At 41.1% G+C, this 18719-nt stretch overlaps 1 protein-coding gene across 21 annotated transcripts in view; it reads right to left on the minus strand.

Annotated features, from left to right (window-relative positions):
• Positions 1-344: 344 nt before the first annotated feature.
• The window catches only part of EPB41L2 (erythrocyte membrane protein band 4.1 like 2), a 2741769-nt gene continuing 2723394 nt past the window's right edge, over positions 345-18719 (minus strand). For all 21 annotated transcript variants that reach the window (XM_044064528.1, XM_044064527.1, XM_044064516.1 and 18 more), the window contains one exon: positions 345-1545. Coding sequence is in view for 1 of the 21 variants with exons in the window: in XM_044064516.1 (XP_043920451.1) it covers positions 1528-1545 (18 nt within the window). In the remaining 20 variants the exon portion in view is untranslated. The remainder of the gene's footprint in view (positions 1546-18719) is intronic.

Here is an 18719-nt window from a genome sequence, read left to right on the forward strand (position 1 = left end):
AGAGCACAATCATTGCTTGCCACCTACCTGGTTCCTCTATAAATTAAAAGAAAAATCACACTGTCTACACATATACACCTATATATTTATATAGATATCTGCCCCACTGCTTTTATTAAGAATGATGTCTGTTAATTTACATAATAATTCCAATACCTTTTTTGTGAAGTAACAAAAATAACCAGCAAATAATTTAATATAACAATATGCCCGAAACAAATAGTATACATGTGTACATAACACATGTAAATAAGCAGTCAGTGGTACTACTGAATAAACCAAACACTTGAACACAATTTCCAGTGTTTGTCTAACATGCTACTCCAAAAGAAGACACAAAAATCTCTCAGGGAATAAACTTTATTTTCAACAGCATTACAAAGAGCAGAAAATCAAATGACACAAAAGAAGCTGCTATTAACCTACTCAGCTGCTTTCTTTTGTGCAATCTACACAGGGTCAGAAATGATCATACAGGGAATTATGCATTGGTTCCCCAAAACAGTCTAAGCAAATGGATATTCTCCTCTTTATCTCCAGGAAAGGGGTCACTGGTATTTGAAATAACTTCACTTCCACCGCATCATAAACCAAGAAGAAATCCAGTCTGAGGCATCAGTCACAAATTAATAAGAAATAGTGGTTATCACTCAAAAGGTTAAAAATATTTAGGGAATAAAGGAGCAATTACAAAAAAAATTATACTCAGAATGTGCTAATTTTGGAAAATGATAAATATGTTACAAAATATAGGATTCCTACTGCAAAAATTAGTTGGGAAGTCACAAGCAAGTGTTTCTTCCCCAAATGGAATGTTTATTTCTTCAGACTATGTGTTACCAATGCAGCGAATATTTGTAAGCAGAGTGCTTTATTAAGAAAAAAAAAATTCCAGAACACTCCATGCCCATACTGGCCAGGATCAGAAGCACCATGTTCTGAAATATATAGGAAAAGGTTACAAAATATCCAGTACACAAGTCCAGTCAAATACAGAGTTACACTTACCGGAAAAATAGTTTTAGAAAACAACTTTATATGAAAAACATATACAAAATAATTGTGACTAAATTTTCTTGCTTCTCCTTTTGATGTACCTGAAGTGACTTGGTCTCTAGTAACAAACTGCCTGTCAGTTCTAAGTTATATATTCATTTAAAAAAAAAGGCTGCAACTAAGTTAGCCCATTTTGTACAATACAGTACACATTTCAAGATCAAATGTTATTTTATTTAACATTTCTTAACTCATTATGATACAGTCTAATTATCAGATGACATGCGGTTTTGCAACATACCTAAAACTGTAAAAATATTTAATAAAGGCTAGTGATATTATTACAAAGTGGTTATAAAATAAAAATTACAATGCATTTCATGTAGGAAAGGCAAGGTTTGAAATGTGTTCTTGATATCTTCAGACCAATGTAGAGATGTGTTGAGCAGCTTTTCCAAGTGCAGGCCCCAATCTTGTAGGGTTCAGAACAGCAGCAACTGTATAAATTGGCAATTCTGAGTTCCTTCATGTTCAAAACCGCTTTAATTTCTTTAAAAAAAAAAAAAGAAAACAATATTAAGACATTTTCTTCCATGGTCCCAAAGCCAGTTAGTAACAAACAAGTTGATGGTATACTGTAGCAGCAGCATACCTCGCAACCTCTTAGATCAAGAAATCTGGACAAAGCCATAAATAAAAGTGGGACAAAGGCCCAAAACTAGGGCCAATTTTTAAAAATTGCACTTAAAACTTAGAAAGTTGATAACATAACAAGTTTCTGCATTAGCTTGAATTTTCTGAAGGGTATGAAGTCTAAAACTCAAATGTCTGCCATTATTTTTGAACTTCAGTCTTTATTGATTTGCCACTAATTTGCTATAAAAAACACAATTTTATGAAAAATGGACCAAAAATGTGAGGCAAAAATCTGCACATTCTGCAAAAATCTTTACAGTTGAGAGGTATGAGCCGTAGAATTAACTGGACAAAACTTACTTTTAGCGTCACCTACCTTTCCTAACTCGTTTTTCTGCAAAACTTACACATCCTACTTGTTTCCAAACTTTTTTTTCTTATTTTTATAGTTGGGGTCCCAAATGTCCACCCAATATATGCTGAAGTAAACACTGCATTTTCTCTATCACATTTACCTGAAGTCCATCTCTCTCTCTCACACATATGCAAAATCCCATATTCTGTTAAGGAACATTACTCCCATTATTCATATAATGCAGCCTACACAAGCCATAAGGCATACTCCCTTACCACTAAATATTTTCTTTTCTGAAAGAAAGAAAAAAAAACTAACATGCTTGCATTTCAGCCTTTCATGTATTAAAAGTTGTCAGCCCTATCCCTGTCTCTCTCAATACACGTGTGTATTTGCGCGTGTGTGTATGTAGAAAAACGAGAGAAAACTAAAAAAAACAACGCTCAACTTCACCATTAATGGTATTTTAATACACTGAATAAGCCCTGTGTATATTGAAGGAAACCTTTGTGTGCTGCAGAGTAAGCCTATCTTTTGTCTTTAAATACCATGATTGGTGAAGTCGAGTACTGTGTTTTTTATTTTCTTTATATTTTTTGCATTTGCATCTGGGTTACAAGTTTTCAGTGCACAGATTGTGTTATGCCATACACACACACACACACACACACACATATATATATATATATATATATATATACATATATATATACACACACACACACATACCCATATACATACACACACAAAATATAGATATACGTATCTATATAGCTATATATATATATATATATATATATATATATATATATATATATATATATATATATATATACATATATACATACATACACATATATACATATCTATATATATCTATACATAATCTGGAAATAATAAAATCTCGAATTTCAGTATTTCAAGACCACAATCACAAAAGCTCAATATGTCGAAACTACAGAATCTCGAATGCTACAATCTCGTAAGCAGTATATAAATACCCCTATCACTTTGGCGTACATTGTACAAACACAACTATGGCTACTGTGACTTATCCCCCACTGGGAAGTCTAGGTACAGTTTACAAAACAAGTATATCTCAAAAACACAACAAATTCGTCATCATAGAAGGTTATGTTTCACCTGGAACGAACTCCAAATCATAAAAAATATTGGTGCTGCAAGTGGAAGTTGGCTAGGAAGTGTAAAGGTAAGTTAATAATTTTTTACTGTACCTACCGGTGAGCAACTGTTGAAATCTGTGCACCATAATCATACTGGTGACCAGTCAGAGCTGGAGAAATATAATGTGTGCACTGAATTAAAACACAGGGCTGCAGTATCCAGAGATTCACCCTGTCTTCTAGTGGAAAATGCATTAACTTCCACTTCAGTGGATATACCACCTAATCATCCCACTAGAAGAGCTTTGCTTCAACAACTCTGACGATTAATTAGAAAACAAACTGCACTGAAAGGCAATCCAAATCTAAGTCTGCAAATGTTAAATGTACAAGACTACCCTATAAAGACAGGTACATTTTTGGAAAAAAGAGTAGTAGATGACAGCGGTGACAGTACTGTAATTGTATTAACCACAGTAAAGAATTTATTCAACCTAAGTCGTGTCACTATTTGGCTAATGGATGGCACATTCTTTTATAAGGGGCTGATATGCAAGCAACTTTATAGTAGTCACAGCTTGATGAAATATTGAGCATTAGTAAATTGGTGCCTGTACTGTACTGCTTAATGAGGAAAAAGTCACTGAAAACTTATAATGCTATGTGGGATTGTGGCTTCCATCTGCTCTCGGACCAGGGGTTCAAGACCACCTTAAAATATGTATTATGTGACTTTGAAAACGTTGCAATTAAAAGTATAAAGTTTAACATCAGTGGAGTGCTATCCAAGGGCTGTCTATTCCATTTTGGTAGGAATGTATGGAGAAAAGTACAACAGCTGGAGTTAGCTTCACTGTATAATACTGATATGACCTTTCACCCAGCAGTAAAAAGTCTAATAGCATTAGCTTTTCTATCAGAAGGAGAAGTGCTACCAGCTTTCCACACATTGAAAGAGTCATTCCCTGCAGAGGGTAAAGAGCTTGTAAAATACTTTGGCGAATGGTATGTTTTAGGAAGAAAAAGAAAGTTTGGTATGCAGACTACTGCTAGCAGATTTCCCCCCTTATTTCCTATTACGTTTTGGAACATACACAATTTAAACTCGGTGGAAGCGTGGCACTGATAACTGAAGTGTTTATTAGGGACCAAGGCAACAGATTTGTCGGTCCTTATGAAGATGCTGACTAGAGAGCAGGAGAGTGTAGAGGAATTGAGGAGTCGTCCTGCATGCGGATGTCCGCCGTATCCCAAAACAGGAAGAGTAGTGTGGAGATGCAGTCAGTTTGAGACCATTTTAGCAAATAAGGCCACACATACCATGTCTGACTTCCTTAAAGCCATCGCTAGAGTGCTTCAGATGTAATGGCTTATCTGTCTATAATAATACAATTGGAAGACTCGTCTTCCATGTATGTGTTTGCTCACTAATGTAATTCATAGTACTGTGATCGAGGTACACTGTCAGAGGGTGTGAATGTGCAACGGTGGAGGGATGAAAAAAAAACACTTCGCAAAGTGCATTTTCGATATTGTGAGATTTCAATATTGTGAGCTTCAATATTTGCATACTGTGACATTCCCAGCTTTCATGACTGTGGTCTTGAAATAATGAAATTTGAGATTTCAAGGTGGACCTATATATATATATATATATATATATATATATATATATATATATGTGTGTGTGTGTGTGTGTGTGTGTGTGTGTGTCTATATATATATATATATATATATATATATATATATATATATATATATATACACACACACACACACACACATATATATATATATATATATATAAAACACACACACATATATACAGACACATATATGGATCCCCTTCATATAACCGAAATGCCACTTACCTGACTTTCAGAAGATCGAGCAGAGAACACTGACAGTACAAGACACCAACTGCTTGGAACACCAACAGATAACAAATGGTAAGTAACCTGTTGGCCAACCCAAGTACACTAAAACAGAAGCAAAGAAAAAACACCCACGTGGGCGGCTTCACCCCCACACCCCCCCTAACTAAATATACCAATTCCGAGATCGCACTACCGTGGAGGTAAGGGGCAAAGGTCAACATGCAGCCAAGCAGTTACTTACCGTTAGTTTCCTTTCGGTGTTCCGAGTAGTTGGTGTTTTGTACTGTACTTCAGGAACACAGATTCCTTCTAAGATGGGGTTGGGAAGACCATCCGCCTTTCAGTTTTAACAGCGCCAGAATGTATCCAAAGGAGACGTCATCCGGCAGAAACCTGTGGGACCCGTCATCCTCATCAAAATATGTATCCTCTGTGAGGGACTCCATGAGCAAGTCCAAGTGCCTCCTCTTGCACTCACTCTCCCATAGCACCTCCTCTGTGTGGGGGTCAAGGCAGGACTCGGAAGAGGGGGGAACCCCTGGGGTTTGGATGCCGCCTGAAGGCTATATCTGGAGGACTGACCCTGGACAGGATGGATGGGCTCAGGGCTCGGAATAGTAACAGGCTGGGATGTACCCAGTAGAGGGAAAGACACTGCTCCAGACCTGGAGAAAGTCTGCTCTACCACTCAAAAAGCCGAAGGACTCGAGGAAACTCCCTCCCCAGCCCTGGTAACCAAAGCCATCTGGGATGAAGGAGAGGAGCCAACCCTAGGTCCTGGCCCTCCAGACAGTACCAGCCACAAGCTGTTGAGAGCTGGGGCCCCTAAAGGAAGAGGGTGATCTGAGAAGCCCAGACCTGATCCTCTTCCTAGAGACCCGGCACCGACCTCTCAAAGCCAAGGCCCACTCTGATCCAATGGCAATGGGATTGAGCTGGTTTGGGACTCTGGCATACCAAAACAGGGAGAAACAGAAAAGGAGACAGCAACCTTGGGGCCGGGGATCTTGCTGAGCCCGAGCGGGCTGGAGATGCCAGGAGATCCATCTCTATCTGGGCCCTAAGAAAGCCTCTCATCATCCTGTCCATATCCATGGGCAAAAAGCTCCTGGAGGGTCTAGAGAAGGCTGAAGAAGCCTGAATCCTGAAGCCACCCTATGATGTCGGCAGTCTGAAGATCGGTTCCAATGCCTGGGAGCAGAGTGCTTCAGACCTCTTGTGGATCCTGAAGGAGAGCCCTCAAGAAATAATGCTGGATCCGATGAACACGTTGGATCAGACATCTGCTGAACCACCTTCCTCGGATCCAACGGAACAGATGGATCCAAATGAGACCAAACTGCAACAGGACCAGAGGGCCTCTGATCCAAAGAGACCTCGGAACGTATGGATGGATTCTGAGACACCTGATCTGAGATGGCCAAAGATAGTTTCAGATCCAGAGATCTCTGATCCAAATGCCTCGGGCATTTTTAAGACACAGGAAGAGAAGCACCCGGGGAAACAGAAGTGGGTTTCCTCTTGGTCTCCTTAAGGCCAGTAGAAGACAGGGACCCAGAAACAAAAGGACCCCCTTGAGCCAGGCCCTTCAGCAACAATTTGTTTTGGTGGTCCACCAGCACTTGAGAGTTGAATGCCGCACATACAGAGCAATCAGTCACAAGGTGGTCGGCGCCCAAACAACTAACACACTTCTTGTGGACGTCAGAATTTAGCATCTTATGTCAACAGAAGAGCACCTCTTAAAACCTGTAGGTTTGTCTTTCTCAGACATACCTATCAGTCTAACACGCACATGCATACACACAAAAAAACACTGAAACACAGGAAAAAGACCTCTGTCAAAAAAAAGTACAGTTGTGTACACTTACCATAAATGTAGATGTTCGAGTGTATTCACTGTTGCAGTCATCACACCTGCATTATCCTGCCAGGGGTAGCCCTCAGTCAGCCCGAATACCAGAGGCTTAGTATTTCTGCATCGGTTGCTGTTGCTTCAAGACTGATGTCAGAGGTATAAAAACAGGCAGCTGACACCATTACATCAGTTTTTCTTGTCCCAAATGTCAGGAGCCCCCAAATAGAGAGCTAAGTTATGGTGGAAAAACACCACCAGTAAATAGTAAATACCAATAGCCCAGTAAGGAGTGAGGAAGAGTGAGAGTGAAAAACAGAGACAAGGCGGCTGGAGGGTGGGAAACCAGGACTGCAACAGTGAATACACTCGAACATCTACATTTATGTTCTTCGTGTTTCACTGTTGCAGTCATCACACTTGGGTTGCTTCCCAAAGCTGAAGAATGGGTGGAGGCAGTCAAGAAGAGTTGGGGCTGGCTAGTATGCCCTGGAGGACTGCTGTTGCAAAGCCCGCCTTGGATTTGGAAAAGATAGGCAGGTGGTAATGCCTGGTGAAGGTATGAACAGAATTCGAAGTAGTAGCTTCCAGAATGTCCCAGGTAGGGACTCCTCTGAGAAAGGCTGTAGAGGTTGAAGTTGCCCTAGTGGAATACGTTCTGACCCCCTGAGGGGGTGGTTTCCCATGGTGTTTGCAACAGAAATGGATACAGTGTGCTATCCATATGGAGATGGTTTGTTTTGATATGGCCTTGTCCTCTGCCCCTGGTGCAAAGCTGACTAGTAACTGGTCAGATTTCCTAAAGGGTTTAATCCTATTAAGGTAGAATCAGAGCTGTCTGTGCACATCTAAGGAGTGCAGGATTCTTTCCCCCTTATTTTGAGAATTAGGGAAAAAAGGTGGACAAATGGATAGATTATTTTGAGATATCTGCTCAAAACATTTGTCCTTTCCAGCCCCCTCAAGGCCAACTCAAACTAGACCCAGGGGAAACAGACCCCCACCCCCAGATTATAATCTCAGTTTAAAATGAGTGTGTTTGGGACTTGGGAATTGAATGCATATGATTGGATAGTGCCTTGTACTTAAATGAATTTTTGACCATCTTAATTTAATGGTCTGACGAAGCTCTATATGAAAGCGCTTACCTACTTGTAATAAAAGAATTCTATTTTTTATATACCTGGACTGTATGCGTTACTTGCATGCTCATAGGCTGTTTACAGTTTTTATTATTTTTTTACTTAAATGGATAGATTGGTTGGGAGCCACACTGGACACCACTTTAGGCATGAAAGTTGGGTTGGTCCTGAGGGAGACCCTGTCAGCATGAAAAATAATGAAGGGTTCCACAGCCATAAGTGCTTGTATCTCAGACACTCTTCTAGCTGATGTGATGGCCAAAAGCAAGGCTGTTTTCCAAGAGAGAAATTTTAACTCTGCTGATGCTGCAGGCTCAAAGGGGGGGGGGGGTAGCGAGAGCTTTTCCAACACAAAGTTAAGGTCCCAGGCAGGGGTGGGAGCTGCTCTTGGTGGCGTTAAGTTGTAAGGGTAAATCTGAATATTTCTCTGTCTGCAGTAGGCAATGGCCGGAGCCAGGCATTTTTTGAAAACTCTGGGAGCAGTGGATAAGCCAAAGGGAAGTGCAGAGAACTGATAATGCATAGATCCTGCCATGAAATGTAGATATTTCCTACAGGAGTCCCTGATTGGATTGTGCAGATAGGCCTCCTTTAGGTCTAGGGTGGCTAACCAGGCATCTTTGGACAGCATAGGGAGAAGTTGCTGTAGGGTGAGCATTTTGAATTTTGGTACCACCAGGAAGGTGTTTAGAATGGATAGATCAGCTAAGATTGGGTGCCACGTGCCCTCTTTTCTGGGTACCAGGAAAAGTCTGGAATATAAAACCTTGGCCTGTTATGCAGGAACAGGCTGAATTGCCCTTATGGAGAGCGGGGACTGAACTGGGTTTTGTGCCTCTGCCCACTGGTTTGGAGGAAGGTCTAGGAAACCTTTTGGGGATGGCAGCGTGTGGAAATAAAATTTGTACCCCTTGCATACTATGTTGAGGACCCATCGATCGTTGGTGATGGAGGCCCAGTTTTTTGCATGGTTGGCAACTTTTCCTGCTACAGGCATGAGCAATTGGGCAGATGTGAGTAGTGGAGTTGAGAAGACATTGTAAATTCTTTCTGTAAGGGGGTGGTTTAGCACTCCCTGCTTTAGAAGTGGAGGTACTCCATTGCTTAGATCTCTGCATACCCTGAGACTATAATCTGGGGGGGGGGGGGTCTGTTTCCCCTGGGTCTAGTTTGAGTTGGCCTTGAGGGGGCTGGAAAGGACAAATGTTTTGAGGGGCAATGCCTACTGAATCTTGGAGGCTGCACTTGCAAAAAATCTTTGACTGTCTGCATAGCCTTTTCTTCCATCTTTTTTAAAACCTCTTCTGCTTTGGTGCCAAACAGACTGTGCTTGTGCCAAGGAGCATCCAATAATTTTGATTTCAAATGGTCTGGCAAGGTCTGCTCTTTAAGCCAGGCATGCCTTGTAAGTACAGAATCTGTGACTGTTAACCTGCAAGATGCTTCTAGGGCATCAAACCCACACTGCAGGGTATGCTTGCTGACTTGGCTTGCAGAATGCATAAGCTCCTGTAATTCTTTATTTTCTGCACATTCAGGAAAGGTAGATAATTTTTGCTTAATAAGTTCCATAGTATGTTGCTGGTATTTCAGCATGTGGAACTGACAATTCAATGCTCTAATGGCGAGAGTTGCAGAGGTGTATACTTTTTTACCCCATCTGTCTAAAGCTCGGGAATCCCTGTCCGAGGGGGTGGGATTCTTAGTTGTAGTTGCTTTTATTCCTTTAGGTCCTTGGGAGATGACCTCTGGGTCAGCAGTAGGATTTTTGAAGAGAAATTTGTGAGAGTCAGGGAATCTGTAGTACCTATCCAGTTTCCATGGAGCAGGGGGTAAAGTATCAGGAGTTAGGCTGGATTCCATAATGACATCAGCCACAACATCCAGAACAGGAGGGATAGCTAAGGGTCTATGCTGTGGTAAATCTAAAAATTCTCTGAGTCTCTTTTGGGACTAAGGATAATCCTGGCATTCCCAATGGAAATGCTCTCTCAAAGTATGTAAGGTTTCACCAAAAGAAAAGTCCTCTGGAGGGGCGACAGAAGGGATGGATTCCTCTGCATCTGAATCCTCATAGGCAGATAAAGGCATATCTTCATATTCAGAAACCTCAGAGTCATCGGACTCCTGGTCAGATAAAGCTGCTGGGGACAAGTCTCTTTCTTTTAGAAGGGGAAGGGCTGGCTTCTCCTAATCAGCATGATCAGGTCTTCTGCCATTTTAAGCATCTGAGATTGTGGTAAGAAAGCGGTCATTTGAGTTTGGGTTGTCATTTTTTTTTAGGAGTAGCTCGTACTCTTGGCTTTAGAAACTCAGTAGTTTTAGAAAGAATTGAAGATGCGAAAGAAGTCATTGGTTTAAGTCGAAAGTCGGTAGTGCGAAGAACTTCCTCAGAAACTACAGTGGCTCCAGATCCATCCAAGGGAGAGACATCTGCAGGTTCCATAGTCAAAGAAGAGTCTCATGGCATTCTGGATGCCGAACGCGTCTCGGTAGCTGCCTGCAAATCCATCGAAGCGGGCATCAGCGGCCGTGAAAGCGCCTGAGTACTGGCGAACTGGTGACTGGCTTAATGGAAGCATCATCGGCAGTTTTAGACCTGCGCGGTCTGTCTCTGTCTTTATCCTTACATTTTTTCGGAAGATTGCTAGTCGGATGGCTTACTGAGGCCATTTCGGAATACAGAGATCGAAAACAAATGTATTTAGCTACAATAAAGGCTTGACAATGAATAGTTTGGGCACTGACTGCGAGGTACGTCATGGTCTGGGCCTAAATAGATGATGCAGTAAGAATGGAAATCTCGGTGTGGTATTTGCTTTCCACAGGTGAGACAATTGTCAAGTTTTTCTGACATCGGTTAGAGCAAGAAAAAAGGATCCCCAATGGGGTACTTAGCTTTTGAAGACTTCAGGATGATTCAATATTGGAAAGAAAACTCAGGTAGCGGCTGACCGGCACTTGTGTGAACTGCTTCTGCTTCGGGCTCCTCGGCAAAAAGACTGATGTAGTGGCGTCAGCTGCCTGTTTTTATACCTCTGATGTCAGTCTTGAAGCGACAGCAACTGACGCAGAAATACTAAGCCTCTGGTATTCGGGTGGACTGAGGGCTACCCCTGACAGGATAACCCAAGTGTGATGACTGCAACAGTGAAACACGAAGAACATCCGTAAAAAAGAAGAGGAGAACTAACACAACTACATCTAGGAATAAGCCTTAAGCCTGATAGAAATCAAAAAAGGTGCCAAGCGACTAAGGATGGGAGGGGGATTACCATAAAGCCCTAACACTAGTAACAACTAGAAATGGGAGGGCAGGATTATTAGAAGAAAAAACTAATTAAACTTAATAAAAAATCGAAGCACGATCTTAAAATCTTTTGTGAAAAACCAATGAAAGCAGCTCTGAGCCAGAAATCTCATCCATATGTAAATGCGGCAAATGAGATCCAAGGGTTAGAGTGCAGAAGGGGATTATGGGAGAGGGAGGAGCTCGAGCCTTGAATCTATGTCTGTGAAGTGCCAGATTGTATCCAACATCGGATCCACGACTAAGGTGTAAGAAATAATGAAATGGATAACATCAGATACATTTTGTTAGTCTCAGGGATCGAATGTTGTGATGTTGGATCCCTGGATGGGTGTGACAGCAGATCCGAGAGGGATCCAGTATCCATGGCTGATAATGAAGATGAGACCACAGAAAGGGGAACCACACTTGCTGAGGCCAGAAGGGGGCAATGAGGATTACTGAGCTCTTCAGCCTACTTGCTTTCTGCAAAAATGTTGGAATCCGGGGAAGAGAAGGGTAAGCATAAAGTAGACCCAGGGGTCAATTGGGAACTTCAGCATCTTTTGCTGTCTCCCCCTGAGGAGGGATTAGAATGCAGTATCTGCTGCACTTGTTGTTGAGAGGAGGGGCAACCAGATCACAGCAAGGATGCAGGAAAATTATCTCTGTCACCGACTGATTGAGAGACCACTAGTGGGGCATCAAAATGAATCGGCTTTGTTTGTCCTCTAGCATGTTGGTTTTCCCTGGAATATGGGTTGTCATTAGAAGCGGTCTGATGCTATCACCCAATTCCAAATTCCCATGGCCTCTCTGCAAAGAGGCTAAGATTGAGTTCCTCCTTGTTTGTTAATGTATTAGACAACAGACATGCTATCTGTCTGAAATGCAATAGTCCCGAATGGAACAGCATCTTGAAATGCCTGCAACGCTAACAGGACTGCTCTCATCTCTAGGACATTGATATGCAACTTGGTCTCTTGGGGAGACCATGTGCCTTGGACCGTTCTTTCCAAAAATGCCTCCCTACCCCAACTGAGAAGCATCCGCAGTCACTGTGGCTGAAGGGGCTGGTAAAACAAATTGTCTGTCTAGATGTAGATCATCCAGTTGTATCCACCACTGAATATGTTGTTTGCAAACTGGTGCAAATCTGACTGGAAAGGATAGGGGCTGATAAAGAATGGACAATTGTACAGCTGATGTCCATTGTAGAACCCGCATAAAAAAGTGTGCGAAAGGGAGAAGTACAATGGCCACTGCCATGCAGCCTAATGCCTGTAATACTGACCTTGCCGGAGGAGTTGAATGAGCAAGAAGAAAATCATCTGACTCTTTATAATGAAGTTACGATGAGGTGTAAAGAGGCAATCTATTTTATTGTGTCTAAAAGAATACCAATGAAGTCTAGGCTCTGGACTGGACTGGGATTAGGTTTGATTTGGCATGATTTATAGTTATGCCCAAAGAATTGCAAATGTAGAGCAAATAGCCCCTGGCATGTAGAAGTAGATGCTTGGAAGGGGCGGTAAGGAGCCAATCATCTAGGTATGGAAACACCTGGAATCCGTTTAGTCTCAAATGAGCTGCCACTACTGCCATGCATTTGGTAAATACTCTGTGGGCTGTGGTGAGTCCAAAGTGTAGGACTCTGTACTAGTAAGACAGTGCAGTGGTGCAGCAGTACCATTGTTCCCTTACAGCAAGAGGTTCTCTAGTTCAATTCTCAGCTGGAGTGCCTTCCGTGCAGAGTCTGCATGTACTCCGTGCATTTGAGTGGGGTTGCCTCCGGGTGCTCCTGTTTCCTCCCACATTCAAAGACATGTTTCTGGAACATTTCTACCCGGGCCTCCGCTGAAAATTGTCTACATTCCCTGTTGTATTTGCTCGGTTAACAAATGTAAAATAAAATAAAATAAAAAATAAATAAATAAAATAATGACTGGCTCCCAGCCAGAAGCGAAGATGTCTTCCAGAAGACTAGTCTATTTTGATGTCATAGTTATGCAACCTAAAGATCTATAGAGCACATCCAATTGTCCTTGTGCAGAAATGGTAGAATAGCCTGGAACATGACCATTCCAAACTTTGCTTTCTTTACATGCTGATTTAAGCTGCTTAGATCCAAAATGTGTGGTCCCATTTTCTTTGGCACTAAAAAAAAAGCCTGAATAAGTTCCCAATTCTATCTGGTGCTGTGGGACCCTTTGGATGAGTCTTTTGTCTAGCAACTTTTGGATTTCTTATCTTATCTAAAGCCCTGATCCTGCGGACCTCCTCTGCCTCTAGGGTGACATCTACCATTGATATTTCCTCCTCTGCCTCTGGAGGAATTGTTTCCATGTGGGTCTTGGAAACGTTCCTGAGATTTCCAGAAATGCAACTCCTTGCCACCTCTCTGATTCCTAGAAAAGGTTCGATGAGGCATAGAAAACTTGATTCCTATGGCAGACAGGATATTTCCATCTTGCTTACTGCGGGTAAGCATCTCTTTAACTTATGGCCTAAACAAGGAAGTGCCATCAAATGGGGCATTATTAAAGGGTGTCTCAATTCAGGCATGTCTCCATATGCCAATACCCTAACCGGATGCTCGTGAGGTACCTTCAGTTGTATGAGTGATCAGCCTTAATGAAGCACTGGATATGGACAAGAGTGTCGCCAATTGAGAAGATGCCCTTTTGTAATTTTCAGCAGACATGGACTCTGACACAGTATTTGAAAGCTCCTTGGTCAAATCTCTCTGAAGGCGAGTGAACCATGCTAGTTAATTTAGTGACCTCAGGGCCGAAGTTACAAAGGCAAAAACTTGCTTCCCAAACCTGTCCAATGCTCTAGACCCCCTGTTAGGTGGATGGACAGTAGAGCTCTCTTCCGCTAGCTCCTTCTTGGTGGCTGCCGCCACCACCATAGCATCAACTGGAACCTACTTTACTGCAGTACAGTCGGTCAGTCGGGGAGGTGGGGGGTAGGGGAATTTGTTGTGTCTTTTGGGAATGGATTGGACAGTATCAGAGTGTAACCCAAGGCGTAGATGGGCCAAAACCAAAAGCCTCCGAAAACACTGATTCTTCTGGTGAAGGATTTTGGGAAGACCAACCACCTTTCTGCCTCAGGATGTCTAGAATAGCTCCAAACGAGATGTCATCTGGTGGTGATCAGGGGACCCCTCTCCTTCATCAAAATCCATGTCCTCCATGAGGCACTTCCAACAGGGAGTCAATATGTTTACTTTTAAATTTTCTGATGTACCACCTTTGTGGGATGGTCAGGCAAGGTGTTGAAAAGAGAAAGGAAGTTCCTCTAATGGAATTGGCTGGACACTTATTGGTTCTGGCTGTCCCAGTGGAATAGGTCTGAGTGCCACAGAACTAGGAGCTGAAGGAGTAAAAGACACAGGATCCGAAGTAAGAGAAGGCAGTTTTCTGTGGACATAAAAAGCCCTTTTCACCACCTCAAAAGACATCAGATATGGAGAGACCCTGCTCCGCCTCCTCAGATCCAAAACTCCCGAGGAAGGCAGATTTAGATCTCTATCAGATCCACACCTCAGGGGTGTCACTGGATCTGAACTATCCAGGGCCAAAGCTCCAAGAGGAAGGGATGGATCTGACAATATCAGAGCAGAGCCTATCCCTTCAGACCCGCCGCTGAAATTTCTACTCCAAAACTCATTCTGCTCCAATGTTATCGGGCAGAACTAGTTAAGTATATATCAGAGTGGAGGAAGAAGCTTTCCTCGGATCAGACACTGGATCTCTTAGAGATCTTGGATCCTGGGGCTCCAAAACCACAGGACAGATTGGAGGAGGAGGGAAAATGGCTTTAGAAGTTATTTGCATACTCACGGATCCGACAGAGGGATGCACTTGTTAAGACCCCCATCTGGATTTGAGCTGTGATAAACTTGCACATCATCCTATGTCTGCTTTCAATAAGCTCCTGGAGGACCTAAAGGAAGAAGTAGGAGGCGGCCTTGAGTGCTTCTTTGGGGTTTGAAGCAACTTCGAAGGTGGGATAGATGATATTGATTTTATTGTGTATTCAAGAGTAGTAACTCTCCTATTGTTTAGGATCTGAGGGAGCCACCATTGGCCTAATTGTAATTAGAGTGGTAGAAGCTGACTGAAGTCTTAGGATCCAACAGCATGGGACCCGATGATTTCTTGTTTTTTGTAAGAGGCTCATTGGAACATCTGAGGGACTTTGGAGGTGAGCACTTCCTATGCTCCACAGAAGAGGATTTATTGTGTTTGGAGGGGGTCTGAGCCCCTGAAACAGAAGTAGAAGGCAAAAGATCTCTTAAAATTAGTTCATTACATCAATCCGCTAAAGCCCTAGGATTGAAGGTGGAGCATATTTTGCATGCCATATCTAAATGATCAGCCCCTAGACAATATAGGCACTTGTGAGCATCTGAATCCAGAATTTTATGCCCACAAGAAGTGCACTTTTTGAATCCTGTAGGTTTGTCTGACATAACTACAAAGAACCCCACAGAATGCTAAAACAAGTAGTTTACACAATCACAAAGTATAGAAGGTAAAAATGGATAGATTTTTTTTTAACCAAACAAAATGGTGCAGCATTGTAAATAAACCATAAACACACAAAAACAAAACCCCAGCAAGAGGGTCCAAATGTTGATTGAAATAGAGATTTAATAAAGACAAAATAAAAAATAATTAAGCACTTTTGTCTCACGCCAGAGACTTCATCAGAATACAGGCCATCTTGAAATGCAACCTTATATAACACAAGTTGTCCTAAACTATTTGTTAATTACTACCTAATTAAACTTGTGCATGTTACATTTCCATTCCTTCATAAAATGACAGCACTTGTTATTTGACACAGTCATTGACTAAACACTACGAATCATAACACAGCGTAAAACAAACTTCAACTATAAACTATTATCCAAGAACCACAGTATAACACAATAATTAATGAATAAAAACATTGATACTGAATACATAATACTAAAATAAAACATGCTGCAAACCCTTCTTAAAATGCTGAAAATTCTAAAGCTTATAAGCCTTCATCTGTAAAATGGGTGAGATGGAGGTGTACTCATTTAAACCTGGTGGGAAGGTGGCTCCTAATCGAAGCTGCCATACAAATTCACGCTTAGCTAATAGAGTTTTCCAGCCCCCCCATGGACTCAAAATAAACTTCTTAAAAGAAGGGCAGGGTAAGGAATGTTTATATAAACTATTTTCATTTTTATTAACATTATCGTATGTTTGTAAATACACATCCAACATGCACTCAGTTTTGCCTCATAAAATGCAGAAAAGCCCAAGCATAAAGCCAAGTAGACCGCCTCACTGTCTATTCACTGGTCTAATAAATATTCTATCAAAAATAAATCAATTCTATTGTATGCTATGTTTATTCGATTTTTAGAAACAGTGGTGTAAAAAACTCAGCATTGTGAAGAATATGTTGCATAGCATTAGAATAGTCAGAGGCATCATATAACACATACTACCCCCCTTTGTAAGGTTTCACAATTCATACCGCTCTATCATTCCGCACGTTATCAGAAAGCAGTTTTTCTTCTTTTGCCAGGTTGAACATACATCTCTTGCTAGAACAACTCAAATTGTACTATTCTTCCATAATTGCCTTTTCAAAAATGTGAATAGTTGGATGCAGAGGGAAAGTGAACACATTAGGCTTTTTAATATTAACCTCTTGCTCATTGTTCCTGACCCTTAATTCCTTTTTCTTGTCAAGGAAAAAATGCCATAAAGTTAAGTTTCCTAGTAAATAATTTTCAACTCCTTCATCCAATCTGCAACATCTGTATTCTTTGTGGGAACAAACAACCTTTTTGAAATAGGGAAAAATGCTCTTTCATGATTATGTTAATGTAAAAATACAGCAAAAGCAGATCTGAAGTGCAGATTAAACTACCACCATCAAACAATTAAGTCCCTTCACCCTTTTGCAAGGCGATCTGGAGGCAAACACAACTAGAAACGAAATTACTATTTTTGCCACTAATTAAATATATGTTTTTAAAAATGCTCAAAAAACAGTGGTGCTCACTATATAAAGCAACTACAGGTGCAGTAATTAAAGTGCAGTAAATCAAGAAAATATTCTTCGCTTGGATGGCTCTGGATGCAGATGAAACACTTGAAAAGCATTGCAGAGTTCTCTGTAAGTAACCCGACCAGACATTCTGTAAATTCCACAGAAAGGGATAAAAGATAATCAAAGACTCCTGACAATTATGTCAGCATCACCTCTGGTTATGATTTGCAATAGTTTTAAGAATGAAGGATACACAGACAAAAGCAGATAGGGGGACTATCCTTCAAAGGATGACAGAATATAGTATGGTTACCACTTGACACAAAAAAACAGCTCTGAAGACCATGGCACAGAAACATTACACAGACAGTTTACTTATTCATTTTTACTTAAGTTTTGTTTACTGGGGTGGTAAACTGATCACAGTAGAGTATTTGCAGGTACAACCCAGGTAAAGAAATTAAAAAAACAGAACTACTTCACAGAGTAATCACAGTTAATACAAAGTCCAGCAGACAACTGTAGCAGTGAGCAAATATTAATAGAGGATAAAAATAAATAGGGATTAATTTTGGAAGTAAATAAGGGAGGTGAACAGCAGCTGAGAACAGTGGGGGAAGCAGAAGTGATGTAAGTAAGGGCAGAGTTAGTTGATATGTCCAGTGTTGAAGTACATGCAGTCAGGTTTTTGATGGATGTGCCTTTTGAGTTGAAAGTGGGGGAAAAGGGACATTTCTTTTTGGGGGGAATTGCCAGAGTCATACATAAAATAACTTCAGAAGAAATGCATTAAAGGACTTCTAGTCTAAATACAGCACGTTTAAGCTAGATAACTTAGTTCTCCACCCTGAGAAATAACAAAAGTCCCACCCTACCTTTTTAATTCATTAAAGACTAAATCCTGATAGTTTAGCAACTGCATAAAGTAAAATAATACTGTCCAAACAATGGTGGTGATTTTAGGCCAGTAAGAGGTACCACAAGCAAGAGAAGCATGTTTAAAGTCTTAAAGGCAGTGTTACAAAGTCCAGGTCATAATAAAGATATACCTGCGATGGCACAGGTTCATGGGACTATGTTTAAAGTTTCAAGAAACAGGACAACTGCATCACTGACCACAATCATGGTTGAACTTGTCAAATGTAACTCAAAATTATTAGATTATATAGTACAATGTATAAGGCAAGAGAAACTTGACAAAGGCTAATGGACAGTTTGGGCCTGTTAATTGCTTGAACATCTGAACTTAATGCAACTACACATAAACTGGTATAAGCAGAGACATGAAGTGATATTCCTGAAGGCAAGCTCAAAGACTTGGAAGTACAAAAGCCACATAAAAATTGTATGTTTAAAAGAATCCAAGAGAACACAGAAAAAGAAAACACTGCAAG

The sequence above is a fragment of the Protopterus annectens genome, chromosome 1.part0, assembly GCF_019279795.1.
Source record: "Protopterus annectens isolate FY-2018-M chromosome 1.part0, PAN1.0, whole genome shotgun sequence".
Classification (NCBI taxonomy): domain Eukaryota; kingdom Metazoa; phylum Chordata; order Ceratodontiformes; family Protopteridae; genus Protopterus; species Protopterus annectens.